This window comes from Plectropomus leopardus, chromosome 6 (assembly GCF_008729295.1).
Source record: "Plectropomus leopardus isolate mb chromosome 6, YSFRI_Pleo_2.0, whole genome shotgun sequence".
Taxonomy (NCBI): Eukaryota; Metazoa; Chordata; class Actinopteri; order Perciformes; family Serranidae; genus Plectropomus; species Plectropomus leopardus.
In genome coordinates, this window is record NC_056468.1 from 13,694,130 (window position 1) to 13,717,862 (window position 23,733).

Genomic DNA, 23,733 nt, shown 5'->3' on the forward strand with positions numbered 1-23,733 from the left:
TATATATACATTTCTCTTCATCCTCCCCACCACCCGCTCTCCCATGCCCTCTGTTACTCTCTTAGCGTATGGGCCTCTTCCCAAGTCAACTGCCATGCTCTTGCGGCAAACAGATTCTGGGAAGGAGAGAGGGAATCTTTGTCTAAACGGAGGCTGCGGCTGGGTGTAGGCCAATGTACAGAAATGCCTGTCTGACCCTGTGCATCTAAAGTGTAGGTCAAAAAAGCAGTTAACACAGAATGGAGCTGAAACATTGCACAATCTTTGGCATAATTTGATTTTGTTAGGTTTAGTGTTTAGTACTTTGCAGGAAAATGAGGGAAGAGAGAGGCATAGAATAACATCTGGTATGATATAACGTGAAACATTATCCTCCAAACTCCTTTTATCAACACAACCTTTTCTCTCTAGTGGGCTCTTAAGTCACAGGATCCTTTTGTGAACTGAACAAAGTCCACTGCAGCTGATAAATTGTTGCACTTTTCAAAAAAAGAGAGGTGTTTTTAGAGGACGGTTTTATCTCATATTGGATTTCCGTCGGCTCAGCTCTTAAAAACAGGATATTTATCCAGTTGCTGTCACTCTTACGTTAAGATTTGGGCTTAACCTCATGATCCTCTAAATTTGTGGTATGCACTACAGCCTGCTGCACAATGGAAGCAGCCCTGCCCTAAAGTATGTTTATGCCGGGTAATCCGCCCTGTTCTGTTTTCACTCCAGCACTCGCCTCTGCTGCTATCCGAATTCGTGGAACTGTGTTGATCAATAGACTGTTTAGACACAAGAGAGGAACGGCTGCCACTGCCGGGGAATATTTCACAGAGCTGTATTAGCAGACAAGGGGCTCCTGTTAGCTTTTCACAAGTCATTCCAAGCACTTCTTCTTGAGCGCTGATTGGCTGATTTACCTGTGCCAGTGTCGCTCTTTGTTACGCCATTATTAACCAGGGTGTTTGCTCGGTGTTTTACAGTAAATCACCGTGGGAAGCCAGGGCCTTTGCTGCGGGTGTTCGGAAGATTTCATGGCTTGTCTTGATGTTGTGCCGTGTCTCCTGGGGACAAGCAGGGCTGATCCCCATGCTTTTTGTCTGGGGTGTGTTACCCGACCCCACAACTGTGCCTGTCCCCCCCTGTCCTTTGCTCCAGAGATATTTTTCGGGACTGCTGGATGGAGCAGTGCCAACTCAAATAGAGACCTGCCAGTGTGCCCTTTGTCTGCTCTGACACTGGCTGGAGTGGCGTTTTTCACCGACAGCCAGCATACGGGCTCCTGGAAGCTCACAGACAGGCAGGCAGAGTCTAAACTGTTAGCTCAGGCTGCTCTGTTTGCACATGCCTGGCGTTGATAGGCATGTCACCATGGGAACAGCCACGGAGCCAGGCCGTTGCTCGCCAGTACTTGGAGGAAAAATGGAGATGATAAACTAGCAAAGTGTCAAGTGAGACAGCAGTGTGAAAAGAGTTTTTCTGTCCTTACTGTTCTATTCTGCCATTTTTTTAAAGCTACGTGGATGCTTTACCTGATCATTTTTTACAGTTTTCATTTTGGACTGTGTTCGCGTCCCTACTTTTGCAGATTATGCTATTTATTTTGATCACACAGTACCTCTGGAAAAGCGTTTAAGCTTTTAGTTTGGGTCCATCTGCAGGGCAGACGTGTGTGAGTGTGAAGAATGATGTCACTGTTAACCTCAGAAGCAGAGTGTGTGACCTCGACCTCAAAGGAAGACTTTGATAAGTTACTGCAACTGCCCATCTGTTGCACTTTTAGCCAGAGACGATTAGATTTAAAAGAATCAGAAAGTAAACATCATGGATTTAAATAAATAAATAAACAAAACACACACTTGTACATTCATATGTGTCGCTGTCTCGATCATATGTGTCGCTGTCTCGATCATATGTGTCGCTGTCTCGATCATATGTGTTGATTGAAAAAACATTTAAAAAAATAGTTGAAATAATTTTTTTAAAATAAGATAACACAGTGGCTCTAATTTGCCTCATTAGAATGTGATGATGGGCCAAGTGGAAAAGTGTATCAGCCACTTCCCGATTGGTTACTCATTAAAAGAGTGTTTATTTGTAGATAAGAGGTGTTGTTAATGTTTTAATTGTGTAAAGTTTATTACAGTACAAGCAGCAGCCGGGACAGGATCATGATAATACTCTTGTGTCCACATAGGTGTGGGTGTGCATGCTCATGCAGCGACAGCAATAGAACGCTTCATGCTGCCAAATTTAACTGGTGCCACATCTCATTACAAGCAGCCTGTTAGCATTTTATCTTTTAAGTGGAAGAAATATTGAAACATTTCACGAGATTCAGGTTTTACAACAGAAATCTCAACTGTATTTCATCATTTTCTGAAAGCAAACGGATATCGGTGTTTGAGTTACTGGGTTTAAATCTCTGTTTAAAAGCTTATCCAAAGTGAAAATGAAAATGAGCTCTCCATGCCCCTCTTGTCTGTTGGATTTCAAATTTTTTCTACGAAACAACCACATTTTGTTTGGCTCAGTCAAGAATGGCAGTACTCATTTTCGCTGTGGTATTTAGAAGACTCAATCCTTTAGAAACCGTTAATAATAACGCTGACAGTGATTGAACTGCACTGTTCGATGGTAAGTCACTTAATCCTTGAGCAAACGTGTTTTGTGGCGTGCATGCATGTTGGAGTAGTTATCAGGATTGTGTGCATGCCGTGTGGGTTTCATGCGACATTAACATTGGTCCCTCCTGCTGAATTACAGAGGCATCTTCCTGGACACCATCCTGCCACGCTACGATGTGAACGGAGTGCGACCACCCATTGGCCAGAGAACCAGACTGAGCAAAGGGGATATCGCACAGGCACGCAAACTCTACAAATGCTCCAGTAAGACCAAAATGACAGATGCTGTCTGCTATGGGTTTTTCCTGTCTATTTTTGCATGTGTGTGTAACATAGCCCTGAGAGACAGAGAGAGGTCTGCAGCTCCTCCTGCCTTCCTGCCTGGATGCAGCTCACACTGGGTGGAAATAGCCAAGCATCCACTATTGATGTGGTGTGATTCCTTGGCTACAGTGTCCGAGACTCCCAAGCTGGGCGGAGTGTAAACACTACCCAGGGACAGGAAGTTTGTCATCACTCTGTCCCAGATGGACGCAGAAGAACAGCTGGTCTAAAATGATTGTTGGGAACAACCCTGGTGTCCGCACATCACAACATGTGCATTTTAAACTGTGAGGCTATACACTAAGGAGAGTTACATAAGCCTGGCACTTTTCCGAACCACTCACTTTGTTTATGATTCAAGAGAGAAAGGATGCTGTAGAAGTAAACATTTTATAGATGTTTAACAGATGTACATTGAGCTAAGCCTTCTGCTGAATAGATTTGATGTCAGACAGTTAATTGTAGGTCAGGCTAGGATGGCTGAGCTGTCAGCCTCACATTGAAGCTCAATGAATAAACAAAGTGATGGTCACAAGAGCTGGACCAGCCGGTGCGGTTTAGCATAGAACTGGAAATCCGAACCTCAGATCCATATGTGTCTGTGCAAGCGTTTTGTCTCTTTCTTCATGACAATTCCTGTCTCGTGATTAAGAAACGGACTGAATGATGTGACGCACGTTGTGGGGGATAAGGTGCTGAGTCTCCACATGTTCTTGGAAAAAAAACATTCTTAAAGAGCCACGGATCTCCCATTCATGCAGCATTCCTGGGAGCGTTTGTCATCCCCGGTGTGTGCCTGAGAGCTTGTTAATGGTTTAGTACTGGCAAACCTCTGCCAAGCATTATTACACAACTCGTAGCCCAGGGCTCCTCGTTTTATTGCTTACACACAAACCTCTAGGGGAGCCATGAACGTGAAGAGTCGGGGAGGGGGAGATGTTTTCATTGCTTCTTCAAAATGCAACCCGAGGTAAAGATAACACAGAGTAATAATGAATTCATGCACAGTCCTCAAGATGGACAACTGAAGATACGATCTACTCTCTGTCATTTCCTCTCTGTCTTAATTAAACGCATCTTTCCCCCACTTGGCATGAACCTCCCTCAGCCGCTCCGCAAGGCCGTGCACGGTGTTTGGAATCAGTCCTTGCACACTTGCACACTTTAGTTTTGCCAGTCAAACTGAAGGGTGCTTTTTCACTGGCAAGGCGTACATAATGCATCACATCCTCCAGAGGGCTGGGTTATTTATAGTGGGCCTGGTTTATTTTCAGAGGATGCTCAGAGAAAGCGTCTCACACTCTTCTACTCCTTTGTGTGATCATCATCTGGAGTAGGTAGGGAGGGGTGAGGCGTGGGGTTGTGGGTGAATATTATCAGCAGATGTGCCTTTGAACATAAAAGAGCTGCCCTTTACTTCACATTCGGTGTTATAATTCCAGCATCAAGCATCTGTCTCTGCAGCGACGTTTCAGGGGATTTACTTCAGAGCTGATGTGTGTTTATAGCTTGAATTAGTGGCTTAGGTGTTTTCGGGCACAAACTAATTGGCAGTGCATCATGCTCACGGCTCAGGCCTTACATGTGGAAGTGTGTATTTGTGCACAGGATGCGGGGACAGTTTGCAGGACAGCAGCGGCAACTTCTCCTCTCCTGGCTTCCCCAATGGATACTCAGCCTACATGCACTGCATCTGGAGAATATCAGTCACACCAGGGGAAAAGGTATGAGCATAATGGAAAGTACCACATAGACAGTCTGTTTACATGGATGAGGTGTCTCTGTTACTTCTTATTTATCTTGACAGTGTCAGTAATCATGCTTTCTTGGTTTTTAAGATCATTCTGAACTTCACCTCCATGGATCTGTATAGGAGCCACTTGTGTTGGTACGACCATGTGGAAATCCGAGATGGGTACTGGAGGAAGGCCCCTCTCAAAGGTCAGTTTTAATGGAAGAATGTTTCACTGGGCACACAACGCTTTAAGGAATACTTCATCCCCAAAATGTCCATTTGTATATCAACTGCTCACCCCATGTTATGTTAAATTCATGAAGAAAACTTTTCTCGCACTACACTACACCCTAGAAGAATCCAAAAGCTGAGAAAATTCCTGATGAAATAAAGTGCGAAGGGGCCGCATTCACATAACTATATCAAAACATCCATTTACAAACTCTCACACAACTAATGCAGTATAATCCAAGTCACATTTATCCACTTGCTCAGTACTTCCCAAACAGCCCTTTCCAACTAAACTAGAAGCAAAACTTGCCTATGCACACTTCCAGACCTCTCCATTGACAGAAACAGTAATTTTACCTCACTGAACACAGGAGCAGCTGGTTCACTGTTGTCTCGATCAGTTAATTTGTTTTATTGTGACTTTGTTAAATCCAAACTAACTCTTAAAAATACCAAGTCACAAAATAACAAAAGCAAAATATCTGATCAAGGAAGCGGTAGACCAGCCTGTGTTCAGCATGGTAAAATGACTGTTTTTGTCAGTGGTGTCTGGCTGGATAAATGAGACTTTGATTATTTTGCACGAGTTGTGTAAGTGTTTAAACACATGTTTTGTATAGTTTTGCTGTTGTTATGTGTAGCCCCCCATAGTTTCAGTTTGTCAAAACTTTTCTCAGTTTTGAATTCTTTGTTCACTGTGGTAGCATCCAAAAAACAAAGTTTTCTTCACAATTTTTAATGCACAAGTTGAGCAATTGATACAAAAACAATAATTTAAGCGGATTAAGTATTTCTTTAATTTCATCATGAACTATGAAGAAAAAATAGGGAATGCTGTAGTGTGTCAAGAAACTTGTTAATGATGTTGAAAAAAAGAACAAATTGTATTATCATTTAATCTGATGGTAATTTTCTTGATTTAATTTACCACAAAATACATATATACTGCATATATATACACTACTGTGCAAAAGTCTTTGCTCTGACATTTTTGGTGTTTAAATGCATTGTTACATATCTAGAAGAATATGATTAAAACCTATCAATTCTTCAACGCGTTTTAGCGTCCAGCCTTCTTCAGTTCACTTCCGCTACCTTTTTTTGTTTGTATCTTAATAAAGTGATATATATATATATTCTCTCACATTGTGTGACTCTATGAAATGAAAAGCTGTGCAGAGGGAATTTCAGAGCTATCACAGGTGTCATGATAATCAAATCTTTGTGTGTGTCTTCACCTGTGACCCAGGTCGTTTCTGTGGTGATAAGCTGCCTGAGCCAATCATTTCCACTGACAGCCGACTGTGGATTGAATTCCGCAGCAGCAGTAACTGGGTGGGAAAAGGTTTCTCCGCCGTTTATGAGGGTAAGCACCCATTCCACGACCTCCGTGCACCCCATTCCAGCACGCCGCTCAGCTGACTGAACGCATGGCCAGTCACACATCCAACAATGTGCCTAGAGGCTGCAGTAATATCCACAGTTTTTGGCTCCCCTACTGCTGATGTGTCAGGCACTTTACGCTGCATTAATCAGATTTTGGCCAGCCTTCACACTCGGCTCCATTGTTTCCAGACTGTGCAAAGGGACGATGTGTGTTAGTGTGTGCAGGAGCTGGTGGTGGAGGCATTTCAGCTAATCCACATTGCGTAAATCAGAACAGAGAGCACACGTTTTGTTATGTTTTCTTCAGAGGCATGTGCTGATGATATTGCTATCGAGGGAGCTCAGTATCGTTTTTTTATTGTTTTTACTGTCACATGCAGCCATCTGTGGTGGGGAGGTGAAGAAAGACAACGGCCAGATCCAGTCCCCCAACTACCCTGATGACTACAGGCCCAACAAAGTGTGTGTGTGGAAGATTACTGTCGCTCAGGGCTACCACGTAGGCCTTACCTTCCAGTCTTTTGAGGTAAAACCCCAGTCCTTTTTTTCTTATAAATTTTGTGAATTTTATAACAGATTTGGAGTTTTTTTTTCTGATGTTTAATCTCAAACCCTCTTACCTTCCTCAGATTGAGAGACATGACAGTTGTGCCTATGACTACCTGGAGGTGCGTGATGGAAACTCTGAAAACAGTCCCCTATTGGGCCGCTTCTGCGGTTACGACAAGCCAGATGACATCAAAACCAGCTCCAACCAGCTGTGGATGAAATTTGTTTCAGATGGCTCTGTCAACAAGGCTGGCTTTGCTGCCAACTTCTTCAAAGGTCAGAGGTTATGGGTTGTAAATTCTTAAGAAAGTCAGCATCTGTTTATCTGACATGCTACAGAAATACTTCTGCCTTTATCTTTTATCCATTTTAAGTTAATTTTGGATATTTTTGTTTCCCCGTTGGGTTCTGTGTGACCCTCTCTGCCTGGCTCTGCTGTTGTTTTGGGTTTGTGTTTTTTGCTTGTAAGCCGCCGAGCCGGGGGGCCGGCAAAAAGGGTCCTAACATATCTTTGTGTTTTCAGAGATGGATGAGTGCTCCAAGCCGGACAACGGTCGCTGTGAGCAACGCTGTGTCAACACACTAGGCAGCTACAAGTGTGCCTGTGACCCGGGCTATGAGCTGGCTGCTGACAAGCGCAGCTGCGAGGGTAAGTACAGGGAGAAAAGTCACCAGCCCTGCTCACCATGTAATTTACATGCTAAAGCACTTTACACAGTTAGCCACCCAAATACAATAAGTACAGTCATGCCTTAAAGCCAGTAAAGATGCCAACAACGATGCTTGTGGTGGTCGGGCACTAGCTGTTAAAGATCTGAGTCACAACAATGCAAGCATTATTTTTATCTCAAATTACATGTTGTTTAAGAGCTAACTACTAGTACACAAGCTGTACAATATTTGGTTGACCACTTAGCCACTCTCTGCGCCTATGAATCACAGCTATCACTACAACTTTGCTACATGCACCAATATTCAACTCATGCTTTATATCTTTTTGCTTTTGTAATAAATATAGAGCAGAAAAAAATAATTAGATAAAATAATTAGACTGAAGATTCATGAAAAGAAAGAGTATAAGGTTGAATACGGTAAGTCTTATGCATTAAGGATAAATGAATGCATTGCAATTTCAAAAACTATGATGATATATGCACTGCAAGTAGGAATCTCTTGGCACATCATGATCCAGATTATTAGAGCTATGATGCAATTATAAAACAATTGTCGATACATAGTGATGCATCAAAATTTTTGATATCCACACAATTCATTTTTTTCCTCACGTTTGGGCTATTTGCTACTTTTAAAACAAAGTGTATTTGTCATGATTTATAATTAAAATGCAACCCCAATTCCAAATAAGTTGTAACAATGAAAATAAATACAAAACGGAAATATTTGGTAATCCTTTTCGACATACAATGAGGCAAACAAGCATTCAACATGCAAATATATTTTCATTCCATATTTTTTCACTGCAGCTGTTCACATAAAATTTAGACCAGACATTGGCATTAACTCAATAAAACTACACTGAAAAAGAAAACATAACATTTCAGTCCACAAAAATTATGTGCAATAAAGTGCACTTACACAAGAAAAACGTATTGAACACACAAAGTGAAATTTATTTCACTTAGTTGGAGAAGCCGTTTGCAATGCCAGCCTCAAGACGTCTCCTGATGAAGACATTCATCTCGCAAAGCATTCAGATGGGATTTTGGCCCATTCCTCCACACAGTCTTTAAATCTTGAAGATTTTTGGGAAATTCATGTATGAATCTTGAGTAGAAACCTCTGTCACAACCTTTTTTGGAAAGTTTGTCATTTTTGAACATTAAATATCTTTTACTGTATTTAGTTGAATAAGTGCCAAAAAAGGATTTGAAAATCGTTGCATTCTTTCTTTATTTATGTTTTGCACAGATTTCCCAAGTTTTTGTGTTCAGGTTGTAAATAGATTAATTTACCCGCAGTCGGATTTTATATATCGGTGGTTACTCACGCTCAGCCGATTCTCACTTGATCTCAAAAAGCAGCCTAGCTTAGATTTAAGACAAAATGCACATGTTTATGACTGTTACGTTTCACCATATAATTGGTTCTGCCATAAGCCTAGTCTTAACAAAATTGTTACATAATGTCGAGAGCTGAGACGTAATCTTTCAAGAGAGATCACTATGCATCTAAGAATCCATTTTTCGCCCACCCCTAAAAAGCTCTCACATAAACAGTCCAATAGAAAAATAGATTATGACAGCTAGCATTTGCATATTTTCCTCATTCTCACACCAACATTGCAGTCAGCTCTGCTTTGTACAAAATTGTGCAGTCAAGAAAATTGCATGTTAAAATAAGAAAGAAAGTAGTATTTCACAGTTATACCACCATTTACATTCAGAAAAAAACAAAAACATGATAGAAACGGGTGCCTGTCATATGTACAACACATAAAAATAACCAAGTATCGCAACTTCCACCACTCCAACATTTCACAAATATCAGCATCTAATAACTCTACAATCCATGTATCAACACAACATCTATTGCAGTTGGAGAGGATCAACACTGCATGTTATGTTTAGCTAAAAATAGCCAGGTGAGGAGCAACACCAGTTGTTGTAACGTGTGTATTGCATAACTGATACAAAGCCTCAGAGTCCTCACGGGCAGGTCAGGCAGTAATCGGGTTTATTCTCGACACAAGGGGATATTTCAGAGGGCTTTCACTTTAGCTGTATGGTTTGCGGCAAAACATTTGGAACGTGTCCTGTTGTAACATTTGGTCATGCAATTTGTTTTCTCTCTACACATCTGTATCAAGCTCTAAACTATTTGTCCTTGTCTCTTCCTGTGTTGTGTTTTCTGTCCAGCTGCATGTGGAGGCTTCATCACCAAGCTGAACGGGTCAATCACCAGCCCGGGTTGGCCCAGAGAGTACCCGCCAAACAAGAACTGCATCTGGCAGCTAGTCGCCCCCACGCAGTATCGCATCACTCTGCTCTTTGACGTCTTCGAGACTGAGGGCAATGACGTGAGCACTGGGGTTATTATGAATCGGCACTGGGTGGGTTTGTTCTGTGTTTGCTCTCTCTGTCACTGCAAAAGCCTCCCTGTCTTCTTCGTCTTTCATAATTAAAGCCAAATAAAGTGTCTCAGCCTCTTCACATTCTCTGTTTCTCTGCTCAGGTTTGTAAGTATGACTATGTGGAGGTGCGCAGTGGGCTGTCAGCAGACTCGAGGCTACATGGGAAGTTCTGTGGGGCAGAGAAACCAGAGGCTATCACCTCCCAGTATAACAACATGCGCATTGAGTTCAAATCAGACAATACAGTGTCCAAAAAGGGCTTTAAGGCGCAGTTCTTCTCAGGTGAGTTCTCTGACAGTGATGTGCAAGGCATCACAAGTATTTTTTAGTTGGTCACTTTATCAGCTTTGAAAGGAACAAGTCACCAAGGTTGTGTCCTCCGTGCCTCTTCAGACAAAGATGAGTGCTCTAAGGAGAATGGTGGCTGTCAACATGAGTGTGTCAACACCTTCGGGAGCTACAGCTGTCAGTGCAGGAGCGGCTTTGTGCTGCATGAGAACAAACATGACTGTAAAGAAGGTATTTCACCTCAAAGTCTCTTATATGGTCTCTCATTTATCCTTGTTCCTGACTTATATTTTGCAGCTGGTGATCGCATGCTTACTTAACACTTTGAGTCTGTTCCACATTAGCATGATACAGAGGTCTGCATTGACTCAGTCATGTCTTTTTACAGCTGGCTGCGATCACACTGTGAATAGTGTGAGTGGTGTCATCACCAGCCCCAATTGGCCGGATAAATACCCCAGCAAGAAGGCCTGCACCTGGGCACTCACCACCACTCCCGGCCACCGCATCAAAATCGTATGTGTCACTTCCTCCTGCTCTCTGGATAATTTCACTTGTCAGTCATGTATTTATGTATGTGCAGCTTATTTGTGTAACTGAATTGGTAAATCCAATGAGGACATCTGTGTTTACTGTGCTGCTGTCAGAAACTGTTATGTCATTCCCAAAAATGATGTGTGGCTCCCTCTTCTGTTATTATCGGTATGTTTTGTTGACTGTGTCACTGACATAAAGTAGATAATTTAATCAAAGTAAAACAGTCACCAACTTATAATATAGGAGTATGTGCACACCTCTGTGTCTAAATAATGATGCAAAAAATTGGAGATCATCGGAGACATCATTTAGTTATATATTTTATGTTAAGCTCTAGTTTACCTCTGCACTGAGAGAATGACAGTTTCCTCCACTCAGCTCATATAACTGTCAAGAGAATGTAATTTGCTTACAAAAAGATGACAGTACAAACCAAAATCAAAAATACATATTTTTCCTCTTCTCTGCAGTGCCATTTATCAGTCTAGATTGTTTTAGTGTGAGGTGCAGTGTTTGAGATATTGGCCGTAGAGATGTCTGCCTTCTCTTGAGTATAAAAAAATTCTCTCAGCACTTGGCTTGTGGTGCTCAAAGTGCCAAAAAATACATTTGAACAACTCAACAAGCAATGACCTGGTTAATCGCCAAACCTTGTTGTGAGCAGTTTTATTTTGAACTGTTTTCTTGCTCCTGAATTACACCCACCAGCCATGTCAACACATAGAAGGAAGCGTGCATCTACTCATGGACGAGAAGCTTCTGCTTGTGACAGTGCAAGATGAAAACACTAATGGCGTCCACCTCAGCTGAGGTGTAACATTAGCTTGGTCAGAGGTGCTTGGGAAGGAAGCAGTAGATGCATGTTTCCTTTCTGCATGGTGATACGGTTTGTGGGTGTATTTACAACTAGCAACAAGGTCAGTGATTAACCTTGAGTAACTAGGTCAGGATTTCTGGAAAGAGACATTAATGTTGAGTTTTTTGGTGCTTGGAGCACCTCAAGCCAAGCGCCTTCTAGTTTCATTATATTGGATAGGAGGCAGACATCTCTACGGCTAAAATCTCTAACAATGAGCAACTCACACCAAAACAATATAGACTGATAAATAGCACCAAAGGTAAGAGTAAAAGCATGGATTTTTTATTTTAGGGTGAACTGTCCCTTTTAAAATACTCAAAGTTTGATGTCACCCTTTTGTATTTGTAACACAATTCATCAAACATCTTGTTTTGTTGCAGGCCTTCAATGAGATCGACATGGAGGCCCACCTGGAATGTGCTTATGACCACATTGAGATTTATGACGGGCGAGATGGAAAAGCTCCAAGTCTTGGTCGCTTCTGTGGCACCAAAGAGCCTCCACCCATCACATCAAGTGCCAACAAGCTCTTCATCCGCTTCTTCTCTGATAACTCTGTGCAGAAGAAAGGCTTCGAGGCTTCCCACACTGCAGGTAAGAATAGACGCCGGTTACTCCGTTTCTCTTCCTGCTTAAGAAAAAAACACATAATAGATGGAATCCTTTTATTAAATTAATTAGACACATTTCAGGTCAGTTACTCACATATCAAACCTAATTTTTGTGTGTAATGCTTACAGTATTTAGTTAACCACCCTGTCGGAGAATGATCATGACTCATATCTAACTACAGAGCATATTAAAGAATCCTTTGTATCTCTATGACTGTGAAACCACAAATGAGCCAGAGAACATGTTCAGCAGCTATACTACAAAATATCTAACTCAGCTTTTTTTTTTCGGGATTATCTCTTTTATGTTCTTTCTTTCTTTCTTGCTTTCTTTATTTTATTGAAATGAGACATCTGCTTTGCTGAGACTGCTGACTGAGACAGCTGAGACTACTAGGGATGTAACAATCCATCGATGTGCATGGATGTATTGATTCAATGAGCAATGATCATATAACATCCATGCAAAGTGTAAACATCGATCCATGTCATCCTCTTTCAGGCGCGCCGTTATTTTGAAAGTCTGTGTCACGTTACACAGCATCCGACAGATGATGGCGAGCACTTAAGCAGCCAAGAGAAAGATGATGAGGATATATTACTATTATTCACTTGGGAATAAATCATCAGTGTGGAAATGATTTGTTTTCGGAGAAACTGCGAGTTAACAGACAGCGCACGTCATATGTAAACAAAAGCTGTACTGAGGAAAGAGGAAGTACCTGCAGGGCCACTTCACCCACTTCTTGCTAACATCCTGTTAGCTGACCTGTTTGAACAATGTTGACTGAAAAACGTGCATGTAGACTGAAAGTCATCTGCGCTGTTCTGTCGGGAGGTGCAGGGACTTAAACCAGCGGTGAGTAAGACAAAGCATAAATAATAGTAAACTGGTTACGTTATGAGTAGAGGAAAAGTCTGCTAGCCGCTAAGCTAATTTATGCAATGTAAAAATGCCATAGGCTTATGCTAATATCGTTAGCATGTTGTGTATGTGGAGGAAATGTGTCCTACAAAAGACAGTTGTTTTTTTCTGTGATCCTTGACAGTTATTATTGAGTTTTATACATTAATGAAAAGATCTTGTTGTTAATCCAGGTTTTGAGGATGCTGGGAGAAGTTTATCTTCAAGTCAGACAGCCTGAAGTTTTAGGAAAAAGATCATGGTTTGAATTACAATGAAAATGTTTTTTCCAGAAAGCGTTTTCAAACAGAATGAACCAGTTTTAATGATTTCCGGTTATGTATATGTTGTTTTTATCTTTTTCCTGTAACAGACTGTTTGAAATGAGCAGATAATATCGGTTCATATTGATCGCAGGCCCCTTAATCGAATCAAAATTAAATCATATCACAATAGACTTTGTAATATCGGCAAATATCATATTGTTGTCCAAATTATTGATATGATATTGTAACGTGATGCAACATGAGATGTGACTCAACACACTCGGTGACATGATGAGATTACAGACAACAGAAACAAGGAAAACCAAAAAAGCCTCCCCCAAAAACCATAATTGTAGATCTCGTGGTGTATGATATTTGTATCATCATCATTTTATTCACACGTCAAAGAAATAGTGATACAGAATAAATTACAGCCATAATACAAATGAAAAAACGTGAAAATGGGACACCCAAAATAAGCTACCCAAAGCTATTAACAAGAGCAGTCTGCTGTTTAGGGTCACTGTGTATTTGTGAATGTGTATGCAAGTGCAATGGAGAGAATCAGGGTTTTTTTTCTGGTTGGGCTGTGTGATGATATCCCATGTTCCAATCATTTTGTGATTTTTTTTTTTTAAAAGTCTTCAAATGTGTTTTGTTTTTCATTTTTTTCCCATGTTGGTAGTATTTTTATGCCTCTGTGCCAGCACTGTGTTTAGCAGTTGTCTGGGCTCTGAGACATACAACTGTGACGCGGTAATTCTGGTTGTTTATTCTGTGTGAGGCAGTGGGTACCCCCTTTAGTCACCTCCAGACCTTGGGGAGGAAGCTGGCTGTAGGGGGTTGTACTTGCCTATTGCACCGTCGCCCATCCTTAACAGCCCCTCAGACTTATCAGGCAAGTGTCTGTTCATATTGGCAGAGTAATTTTATTTTTTGTTTTATTCAACTTTTCTGTTCGCAGAGTGTGGAGGTCGCCTAAAGGCTGAGGTCAAAACCAAGGACCTGTTCTCCCATGCCCAGTTCGGAGACAACAACTACCCCGGAGCCTCCGACTGCCAGTGGGTGATCTCAGCGGAGAAAGGCTATGGCGTGGAGCTTATCTTCCAGACCTTTGAGATTGAGGAGGAGGCGGACTGCGGCTATGACTACATGGAGCTCTTCGATGGAGCTGACACCAAGTCCCCACGACTGGGACGTTACTGTGGCTCAGGGGTGGGAACATTTCCTTAACAATCGCTACTCTCCAAAATGTCATTTTCTGACTTATCGCAGCACTTTTTCCAGTTTTCCAGTGTAGCAGCAGCAGTATTCTGACAATTGGTCCTGAATTAGAGCTGCTGTTGAATAACCTTTGCCAGCAGTTTGTAAGAGGGTGACTTTGTGAACTACCCCGGGGCTTTTGATTCCAGTCCATACTCCGGCTTTAATCACTTTGTTAAAGTTGATGTGTTGCTCTGGGTTTGGGAGTGTTGCTGTGGAGGCGGTTGTAGGTCGACACAAGCCATCACTCCCTGGGTGCCGATAGCCTATCAGAGTCTCTGGCATCGAGTTGTAACAGCCAATTAATCAGCCATTGCTGAGGCTGCAGTCTGAGTCTGGAACAATGAGGCCGGCAGGGAATAGAAACACAAGTTTCCTCAGGTCAGAGAACAGCTTGATTTCATTTACACACTTCAATAATAAGCTCTGGCCTTTTACTCACGCCTATTCCTGTGAATCATTTGCTGCAGGGGACATAACACCCGCAGAACCCCGGGGAGCGGCTCCTCAATCAAGTTTCCTTTTATAAAACAGGTCGAAATAAACTGACACAATTCAGTCCAAAGTAGGGTGAAAACTCATTATAGTGCGGGGAGGCTTTCTTTTAGCCCAAGGGCTTTTCTCAGTTATATAGCAGATGACATTTCGCTGGGTGTACAATAAAATGTAGAGGCTGCTTTCTTCTTGTGTTTTAAATCCTTTTCCCAGTAAACTAAGACTTATGGGCTATTGTAGATATGTTATTCACATTATGAATGACAGCTTTAATCAGCAGCCCGGTGTTTTACAATTGGTTGCACAAGCTTTGCCTGCTTTGACATCGCAGTGCTTGCTTTTGTTGTTGCCACGGAGCACCGCAAAACATCTAATTATTATCCATTATGATGTTCCGAATTAATATTCATGTGATAGCACTATTCTGACAAGCAGCTAGATCAAGTGTTGCATATTTTCTGTGCACACATAATGGAGTTAATCCATTGTTTTATTTCATTGGAATCAGTTTGGCCGGCTTTATACTCAAGACAGTAGAAATACATGAAGTGCTGCTCAGTATATGGTTTTGTTCAGGGAAGAAATGAGCTCTGTGGAGCAGTGCACCTGGAACTAATCATCGGAGTATATTTTATCCTCACTTCAATAGCAGCCAAAGCCTTAATCAGAATGAAGCTGGAAAGGGCCAGTGTTGGTCCCGGACCCTTCACGTGGCCCCTGGCTGTTACAGAACTAACAGTCCTCTGCAGTCAGAAGCCATTCGTCATGGTCACTGATTTGACTTCAGTTTCAGCATGTGAGAAGTCTTTAGTTTTAATTGAAGTGCAGTCAAAGAAGCAGAAAGCAGCAGTGACAGCACAAATGAATCTGTTGTTTTGTCCCTCCTGACAGCCTCCAGAGGAGATCTACTCGGCCGGTGACTCCATTGTGATCAAGTTCCGCTCTGACGATACAATCAACAAAAAAGGATTCCACGTCCGCTACACCAGCACCAAGTTCCAGGACACACTGCACTCACGCAAGTGACCAGCGGGGGCCGGAAGGGGCCGTGCGGGGCAAAGGGGCAAACGGAGGGGCCCCCAGGGGAGGCGCCAGCCTGACGCTCGGAAACCTTCGGCCACCAAGATGAATCAGACACGACAGAACAGCCGCAAGACCACCAACCGCACCTCAGCTCCTAGGGGCTCTAGCTCCCCCCACAGACTGTGAGGAGTAAAGCCATTCTGCAGTACACCTTGTTTTTACCTTTTTATGGTTAGGTTTGGGGTGGGAGGATGAACGTCCGCCTTAGGTGGACAGTAGGGGAAAAGTTATTGACCCAGACCCCTCCAGATGTTTTTTTGTTTCTTCTTTTTTTTAAAAACGTGCCTCTTTATGAGAGGCACAAAGGAAAACAGTGGATTCTCAGGACCTGTAGGAAGGCAGGCATCAGCTGGACAGATCCCTGCTTTTGTCGGGCCAGCCCACCACATCCAGGGGGAGGAGAGGAAGAGGAAGAGGAGTAAGGGAAGGTCTCCTGCACTCCTCAATAATTGCTCTCCTCTCCTCATACTCTCATCCCTTTGGTTCAAGGATTCCTATCTGTAAGAGGATTAGAAGGACTTGACTTGAGATTTTTGATGCTGTATGTCAGTCAATTGCATGTAATTACACGGGGAGAAGGAAAACTGTACAGTGACAACACCAGCATTTGTAATTGGCATTGTCCTGGCAACCAGTGGCAAGTTTCTCGTTGTTACCATTAACAAGGAAATTAAGGAAGCAGTTATCTTATTAAAGGACTAATTCATGAATTGTGGTCCATGTCTTCTGGTTGGTAATAGCTTGCCTGATGACTGGCTATTACTGTACCTCCATGTATAAAGTAATGTGTATGATCTTTCAAAGGGAACATGTGCTTTTTTCAGCTCAAACCAGTTAGCACTTTACGGTGAATTGTTCCAAAATCATGAGCTTATGAATTTTTGTGAAATGCAATGCCAGTTCACTTATTTTTAATGCATTTTATCTCTCTTATTCTTCATTGTTTTTTTGTTGTTTTTTTTTAATTGCTCCATTTAGTTCCTCGGGCATACTTGAACATTGTGTGTGCCCTGTAACACGGGGTAATAAAGATATGACTTATGTTTCAGTGTTGATTTACAGTCCTGATGTAAAATAATTTCTCTCCAGAGAAAATGCCTTTTCTTGGTACAATGAAGTATTTCTCAAGAACCAAATGAGCCTGGGTATTTATTGTTATAGTAATTACATATATAATGTAAAGGTGGAAAGGTACTGTTGAAATTAGCCCTATAATTGCCTTCTAATGTATAGCCTTTGGTCTATTGTTGAATATACTATGTTGCTCACTCATTCCTTTTCTCCATTTATTTCTCACTCAACATGATGAGAATAATGTTGTGTAGCATTGCAGCAGTTTGACACATCTGTGTGATGTCTGACCTTTGTGCACAATATTAACGTATAACTGAAAATCTGTTTTGTGCCATTTCAGTTAAACTAAATTGCACTGGAAGAGCTGCTGGTTGAGTGGAATCCAGGACACGTGAGTAGGAGTAATACACAGCCGAGGACTTAAATGGCACACTGTTCTGTGTATGAAATAACTTTCTGACACTGAGCAAACAAAAAACCAAAAAAGCCAAATATAAATACCCCTTATTCTTATCTTTTATTTATATATAGATGGAGTTTGTCATTTCAGACTACAGAAGGAAAGCATCTAATTATCTGCCTTTTTAAATATTTATTCCCCTACATATAACCTAACTCCCCCTCAATAATTATTATATTACTATTCTGCCATGCCTTGTTTATACAGGCATATAACAGGCACAACTGATATTTGCCCCGTCACTCTACTACAATAAGTGCTGCAAAATAGATGCAGATACAACTCATACTACTACAAGTCATGGAAATTGGGTTAAATACCATGGAAAAATATCGGAAAGGTTTTGAAAATTAGTTCGTGATTGAACCCACAAGCTGCATTTATTGTGGTCAAAGCAGATTGCATGCATTTGAGAACTTATTTTTTTAATTGACAGGAAGCAAAACTCTTGATGTTTTTAAAATTATTCATGATGCTGATGCTCTTTTGACGTATATAAATCTACTGTCAGAAACATGACATGTTTCATGTGACTACATTTGTATTGAATTTGTATTTGTGAAGATCTGTAAAGTATCCCATGTCCCTTAAATTATACACAAATTGTGCTACTGTGTGAAAAGTATCATAAAATATTGTGGAATATACAAAGATTCCAACTGCCTGCAGGATGGCGCAAGCAAATTTCAACTCTAAACCTTTGTATTGAAATGGCAACCACCTTACCATTCAACTGATAAACAAATTAGCTTAGAGTTGTTGGTCATAGGTTTTGACAGGATTAATTATGATTTGAATGAAGTTCTTCGGTACTTTAATATATTGGATATTTGAGATTTGCCACTGGAGATTGGGAATTTTAGTTTTAAAATGAATAAAGTAGCAGGATATGGCATGTCAACAAAGGGTTCATAACAGATTGCCTGAAATAGATCTAACCTAACTACTGCAGTTAGTTTCCTTACAACCTCTCTGACCCCACCCACCAGGCATTTTCACTGTTGGGAACACAATCCTGAGAGAATCACACATTAACCTTATGGTTTGTGGTGTAGTGTGTAGGACTTAATTGAAAGTTCAGAAAGTGTAGTACTTGGGATTTAAACCTTCGACTCAGTATCCATAAAGCAGGTAATATATGTCCACTGTGCCACAAGTAAGACATGGCTTTGCCACCAACACGTTCTCATCCCACATGCCTTCGTTAGATAGTGTTTAACTGTACACACAACGTTTTCTGTTTCATCTAATTTTTAACCAAATGTCACCAAAATATTTGACAATACACCTTCAAAACAGCAGATCGATGTCTTCTTTTTCCCAGAATTTAATCACCAACATTTTGAGTGTTTTAAGCCTAACACACACACATTATTGCCTCAACTTGTCAGAAGGTGTCATAATATATTAGTCATAGCACATTATGTAGGAAAGAAAAAAGTCACGACATAACATGTTGAAAAAAAAGTCAGTATAGCATGTGGAAAAAAAACTGAAAAAAAGTTGTGCAGCATATTGAAGAAAATGAAAAAAAGTCATGCTATACAATGGAAAAAAAGGTCATATTATAACATTTGGCAAAGCCACAGTATTGCATTTCCAAAAAAACTGAAAAATATGAAAGTATAGCATATAAAAAAAATGGGAAAAAAATTAATTATATAGCATGTCGAAAAACGTCATCATAAATTATGTTGAAAAAAAACCCTGAAAAAAGTCATACTGTAGTATGTCCAAAATAGCACAAAACATTCTAGTATTATAGGTTGTCCAAAATGGCACAAAAAGTTTTACTATAACGCATAGTCCAAAATAGCAGAAAAATATCATACTATTGTATGTCATCCAAAATTGCACCAAAAAGTCTTACTATATTATGTCCTCCAAAACACGACAAAAAAGTCATACTGTAGCATGTCATTCAAAATTGCACAAAAAAGTCATACTATAGTATGTTGTCCATTATAGCATAAAAATGTCATACTATAGTATGTCTTCCACAAAAGCATAAAAATGTCATAGTATAGTAATAACTTTATATAGCACCTTTAAAAACACTTTTTTTCCAAAATGCTTTGACAGATAAAGCAAAGGTAGAATCTCAGGGAATAATGAGATAAACATCAGTAAACATGCTAAACAGAGGAAGGGCTAAAACAGTCAAACTGTAAGGCATAGACAAAAATCAACACGATTACAGCAATAAAAGGAATAAATGTATGTTGTACAGTTTAGTATGTTGTCTAGTCTAGTATGCTGTCCATAACAGCAGAAAAATGTCATACTTTTGTATTGTCGTCCAAAATAACACAAAAAAGTTGTACTAAAGTATGTCTTCTAAAATAGCACAAAATCTTTACACTATTGTATGTCGTCCAAAACAGCACAAACAAGTCAAACGATACTATGTCATCCAAAATGGCCAAAAAAATTCATACTGTAGTATATCGTCCAAAATACCACAAAAAAGTCAAACTATACTATGTCGTCCAAAATAGCACAAAAAAACTCATATTATGGTATACTACAAAATATTATAAAAAGTCATACTATAGTATGTCGTTCAAAATAGCGCAAAAGCATGTTGAAAAACGGTCCGACCTTTCAAAACGTCATAGTATATCGTATCGAAAAATGCCATTGTATAGCATGTTGAAAAATGGCCCCAAAAACTCTACCTTTACGACCTCAAAAAATGTCATACAATAGGATATCAAAACACGGCATAATATAGCATGTTGAAAAAACAGTCCAAAAAGGTCTACCTTTTTGACCTAAAAAAATGTAATACTATAGCATGTTGAAACACGCCATAGTATAACAGGCCTTTTCTTGGCCCTTTTTTCAACATGCTATGCTAAGGTGTGTCTCTATGAGCTATTATAAGTGGTTTTCAGCCATTTTTGGGACATGTCAAACTTTGAGATTTTTGCCATACTATAGTATGCGATTTTGGCCATTTTTTCAATATGCTATTTTTTGGCATTTTGGCTTTTTTAGGCCCTTTTTTTCAACATGCTATGCTATGGCGCATCTGTATGAGCTATAATAAGCAGTTTCCAGCCATTTTTGGGACATGTCAAACTTTGAGATTTTTGCCATACTATATTATGCGATTTTTGGCCATTTTTTTCAACATGCTATATTATGGCATTTTCGACCTTTTTTGGCCCTTTTTTCAACATGCTATGACATGGCCTATCTCTATGAGCTAGAATAAACGGTTTACCTCCTTTTTTTTGACGTCAAAATTTGAGATTTTTGCCATACTATACTGTGCGATTTTTGGCCATTTTTTCAACATGCTATGCTATGGCATGTCTCTATGAGCTAGAATAAACGCTTTCCCTCCATTTTTGGGACATGTCAAAATTAGAGATTTTTTTCCACACTAAACTATGCGATTTACGGCCATTTTTTTCAACATGCTATGCTATGGCCTCTTCGCAGGCTATTCTTTGTTGTTTCCAGCTGTTTTGAGCTGTTTGACATGTCAAATTATGACATTGTTGCCTTTCTATAGTCTTGTATTTTATTCATTTTTTCGACATGCCAAATTACGTTTTTTTTGTTTTGTTTTGTTTTTTTTTTTTTTATTTTTGCAACTTTCTATGCCATGGCTGGATTCAGTGACAACTTTAAACAGTCGGAAGAATGGTGGTGGCGCTGTAATGGCGACAGGTTGAGAGCGTCTGGCTGTGCGTTAAGTCCGTCAAAGTCTGTCAAAGTCTGTCAAAGTGAATGAGTGGCAACACAATGTTTCGTTAATGCTTTTTATGCCTGGTGGCGATTGTAGTGTGACTGGTACTTTGCAAAGAGCACTGTTTTTTTCGATGAGGAAGCTCGTGCTGCTGTTGCTCTGGACAGCTGAATCGCTCATGGCGTCTGGGAGATATGGAGGCGATATTCTGTGGTACTCCCGGAGTGATCTCCTGCTTTTCCATCATATGGATTACCCTGCTCCTACCCTGGACAGCTGTGGGGAGCTCTTACTGAGACAACTTGGATCGAGCAGAGACTGCTACCGAACAGGTACAGAGTGGAAGCGGGGAAGGAGGGGAACGTGAGGCAGAGGCTAAAGAGACTCAGCGCTATCGTAAAAAGTACAATACTCCAAATGTCCTTGCAAATGTCCGTTCCTTGATGACTTGATGAACTACATGCAAACATATCCTGCAACCGATATACAAAGATGCAAGCCTGATCTACCTCACAGAAACCTGACTTGACAACACGATACCAGACTCGGAACTCCGCTCAGATTGGACCGGGACACTGTGAGTAGCCTGAAGAAACATGGCGGGGGGGCTGTGTGAGCATTTTAACAAAGAATGGAGTAGGTCTGCTGATGTGAAATACTCCTGCTGCACACCCGACGTAGAGATCCTTTCTGTGTTGTTTAGACCGAAGTATCTCCCCCGGAAGTTTGGTCAGCTGTCTGTAGTGCTTGTTTACGTTCCTCCCTCTGGCAACGTCACACGCGCGTCAGAGGCCATCACTGCGTGTGTTCACCTATAATACACACATGGTGTTCACCAATACATCCATGGTGTTCACCAATACATCCATGGTGTTCACCAGATTGAAAGTGCATCACCAGGCTCCCCTGTCCTCATCTTGGGGGATTTTAACTGTTGCAGGTTAGACAAGTCTCTTATATCAGCAGTATGTTACTTGCTACACCAGAGGTGATAAAACTATAGACCTCTGCTACGGAAATGTAAGGAACGCATATCTGCTGATCATAATGTTGTACATCTTATAACTGCATATCACATACTGCAAAGAGAGGGTGTGGTTAAGAAAAGAGCTTACAAGCACTAAAGTCGATAAGCTTTTCCTTGAGGGCAAAGCCAGGGATGTCTGGCGAGGCGTGAACACACTGGCTGGCCTTCCCAACAGAACATCTTACCACATCTAAGGATGGGGCAAAAGACAGTGTTGAAATGGCAGAGAGTTTGAATCAGTTTTACGGTAGATTTGACCAGTTGGACTACTCATGCGAGTGACAGGAGCTAATAACTGAACTCACTCCATTGACTCTCTCCCATGGAAACTTGGAGCTACAGCAAGTGGATGTTGAAAACGTTTTGAGAAGGATAAAAACAAATAAAGCACCAGGACCCGATCAGATCAGTGGACGCTTACTTAAAGTCTGCTGCAGTCAGTTGTCCGGTGTTTTCTGCTCTCTCTTTAACTGCTCCCTGGCTGAACACTCTGTCCCATCATTCTGGAAATCTGCTATTGTCTGTCCAGTAGCCAAGAAGACCAATCCAACATGTAATAATGATTATCGACCTGTGGTATTAATATCGCTGGTTATGAAGAGCTTTGAGAAGCTTGTTCTTCCCCAGCTTCAGAGGCAGGTCAGCATGTGGGCAGGCCCCCTTCAGTTTGCTTACAAGCGGCATAGGGGTGTGGATGATGCTGTTCTCACCTTGCTGCATGAAACCCTCACACATCTTGAGAAGCCCAAGTCCCTAATCAGACTGGTCTTTGTGGACTTTTCCAGAGCATTTTATTACGTGCATCAACCCCACTTGATGGGTAGGAAACTGTTGCAACTGGACACCAATCCACACCTGATCCTCTGGGTCCTCTCATTTTTAACAGACAGATGCCAAAGGGTTCGAGTCAACAGTCACTTCAGTTCAACTAAGTCACTTTCCACGGGAGCCCCTCAAGGCTCTGTTATCTCACCAGTACTTTACACACTATACACAAATGACTGTAGGAGCACAAGCCCCGGCATAGCATAGATTAAATACTCTGAGGATACTGTTATTTTAGACACCATCAACTCAGAGGGTCAGCTGCAGGCTGAGATGAACATTTTTGCAGAGTGGTGCAGGCAGAACTGTCTGGACCTCAACACTACCAAGACTAAGGAACTGGTTGTTGACTTCTGGAGAGGTCCATCCAACATCCCCACGCTGTCTGTAAACAATCAGCCCATAGAGAG

At 41.1% G+C, this 23,733-nt stretch overlaps 1 protein-coding gene across 1 annotated transcript in view; it reads left to right on the forward strand.

The window, feature by feature from the left end:
• bmp1a (bone morphogenetic protein 1a) overlaps nucleotides 1–17,285 on the forward strand; it is a 38,118-nt gene extending 20,833 nt beyond the window's left edge. The window contains exons 7-20 of the mRNA XM_042489010.1: nucleotides 2,755–2,879; nucleotides 4,548–4,663; nucleotides 4,778–4,880; nucleotides 6,155–6,271; nucleotides 6,672–6,817; nucleotides 6,921–7,116; nucleotides 7,364–7,489; nucleotides 9,717–9,877; nucleotides 10,033–10,213; nucleotides 10,325–10,450; nucleotides 10,608–10,735; nucleotides 11,996–12,209; nucleotides 14,361–14,611; nucleotides 16,046–17,285. Of these exons, the coding sequence (XP_042344944.1) occupies nucleotides 2,755–2,879; nucleotides 4,548–4,663; nucleotides 4,778–4,880; nucleotides 6,155–6,271; nucleotides 6,672–6,817; nucleotides 6,921–7,116; nucleotides 7,364–7,489; nucleotides 9,717–9,877; nucleotides 10,033–10,213; nucleotides 10,325–10,450; nucleotides 10,608–10,735; nucleotides 11,996–12,209; nucleotides 14,361–14,611; nucleotides 16,046–16,180 (2,125 nt within the window). The 3' untranslated portion in view covers nucleotides 16,181–17,285. The remainder of the gene's footprint in view (nucleotides 1–2,754; nucleotides 2,880–4,547; nucleotides 4,664–4,777; nucleotides 4,881–6,154; nucleotides 6,272–6,671; nucleotides 6,818–6,920; nucleotides 7,117–7,363; nucleotides 7,490–9,716; nucleotides 9,878–10,032; nucleotides 10,214–10,324; nucleotides 10,451–10,607; nucleotides 10,736–11,995; nucleotides 12,210–14,360; nucleotides 14,612–16,045) is intronic.
• Nucleotides 17,286–23,733: the final 6,448 nt, after the last annotated feature.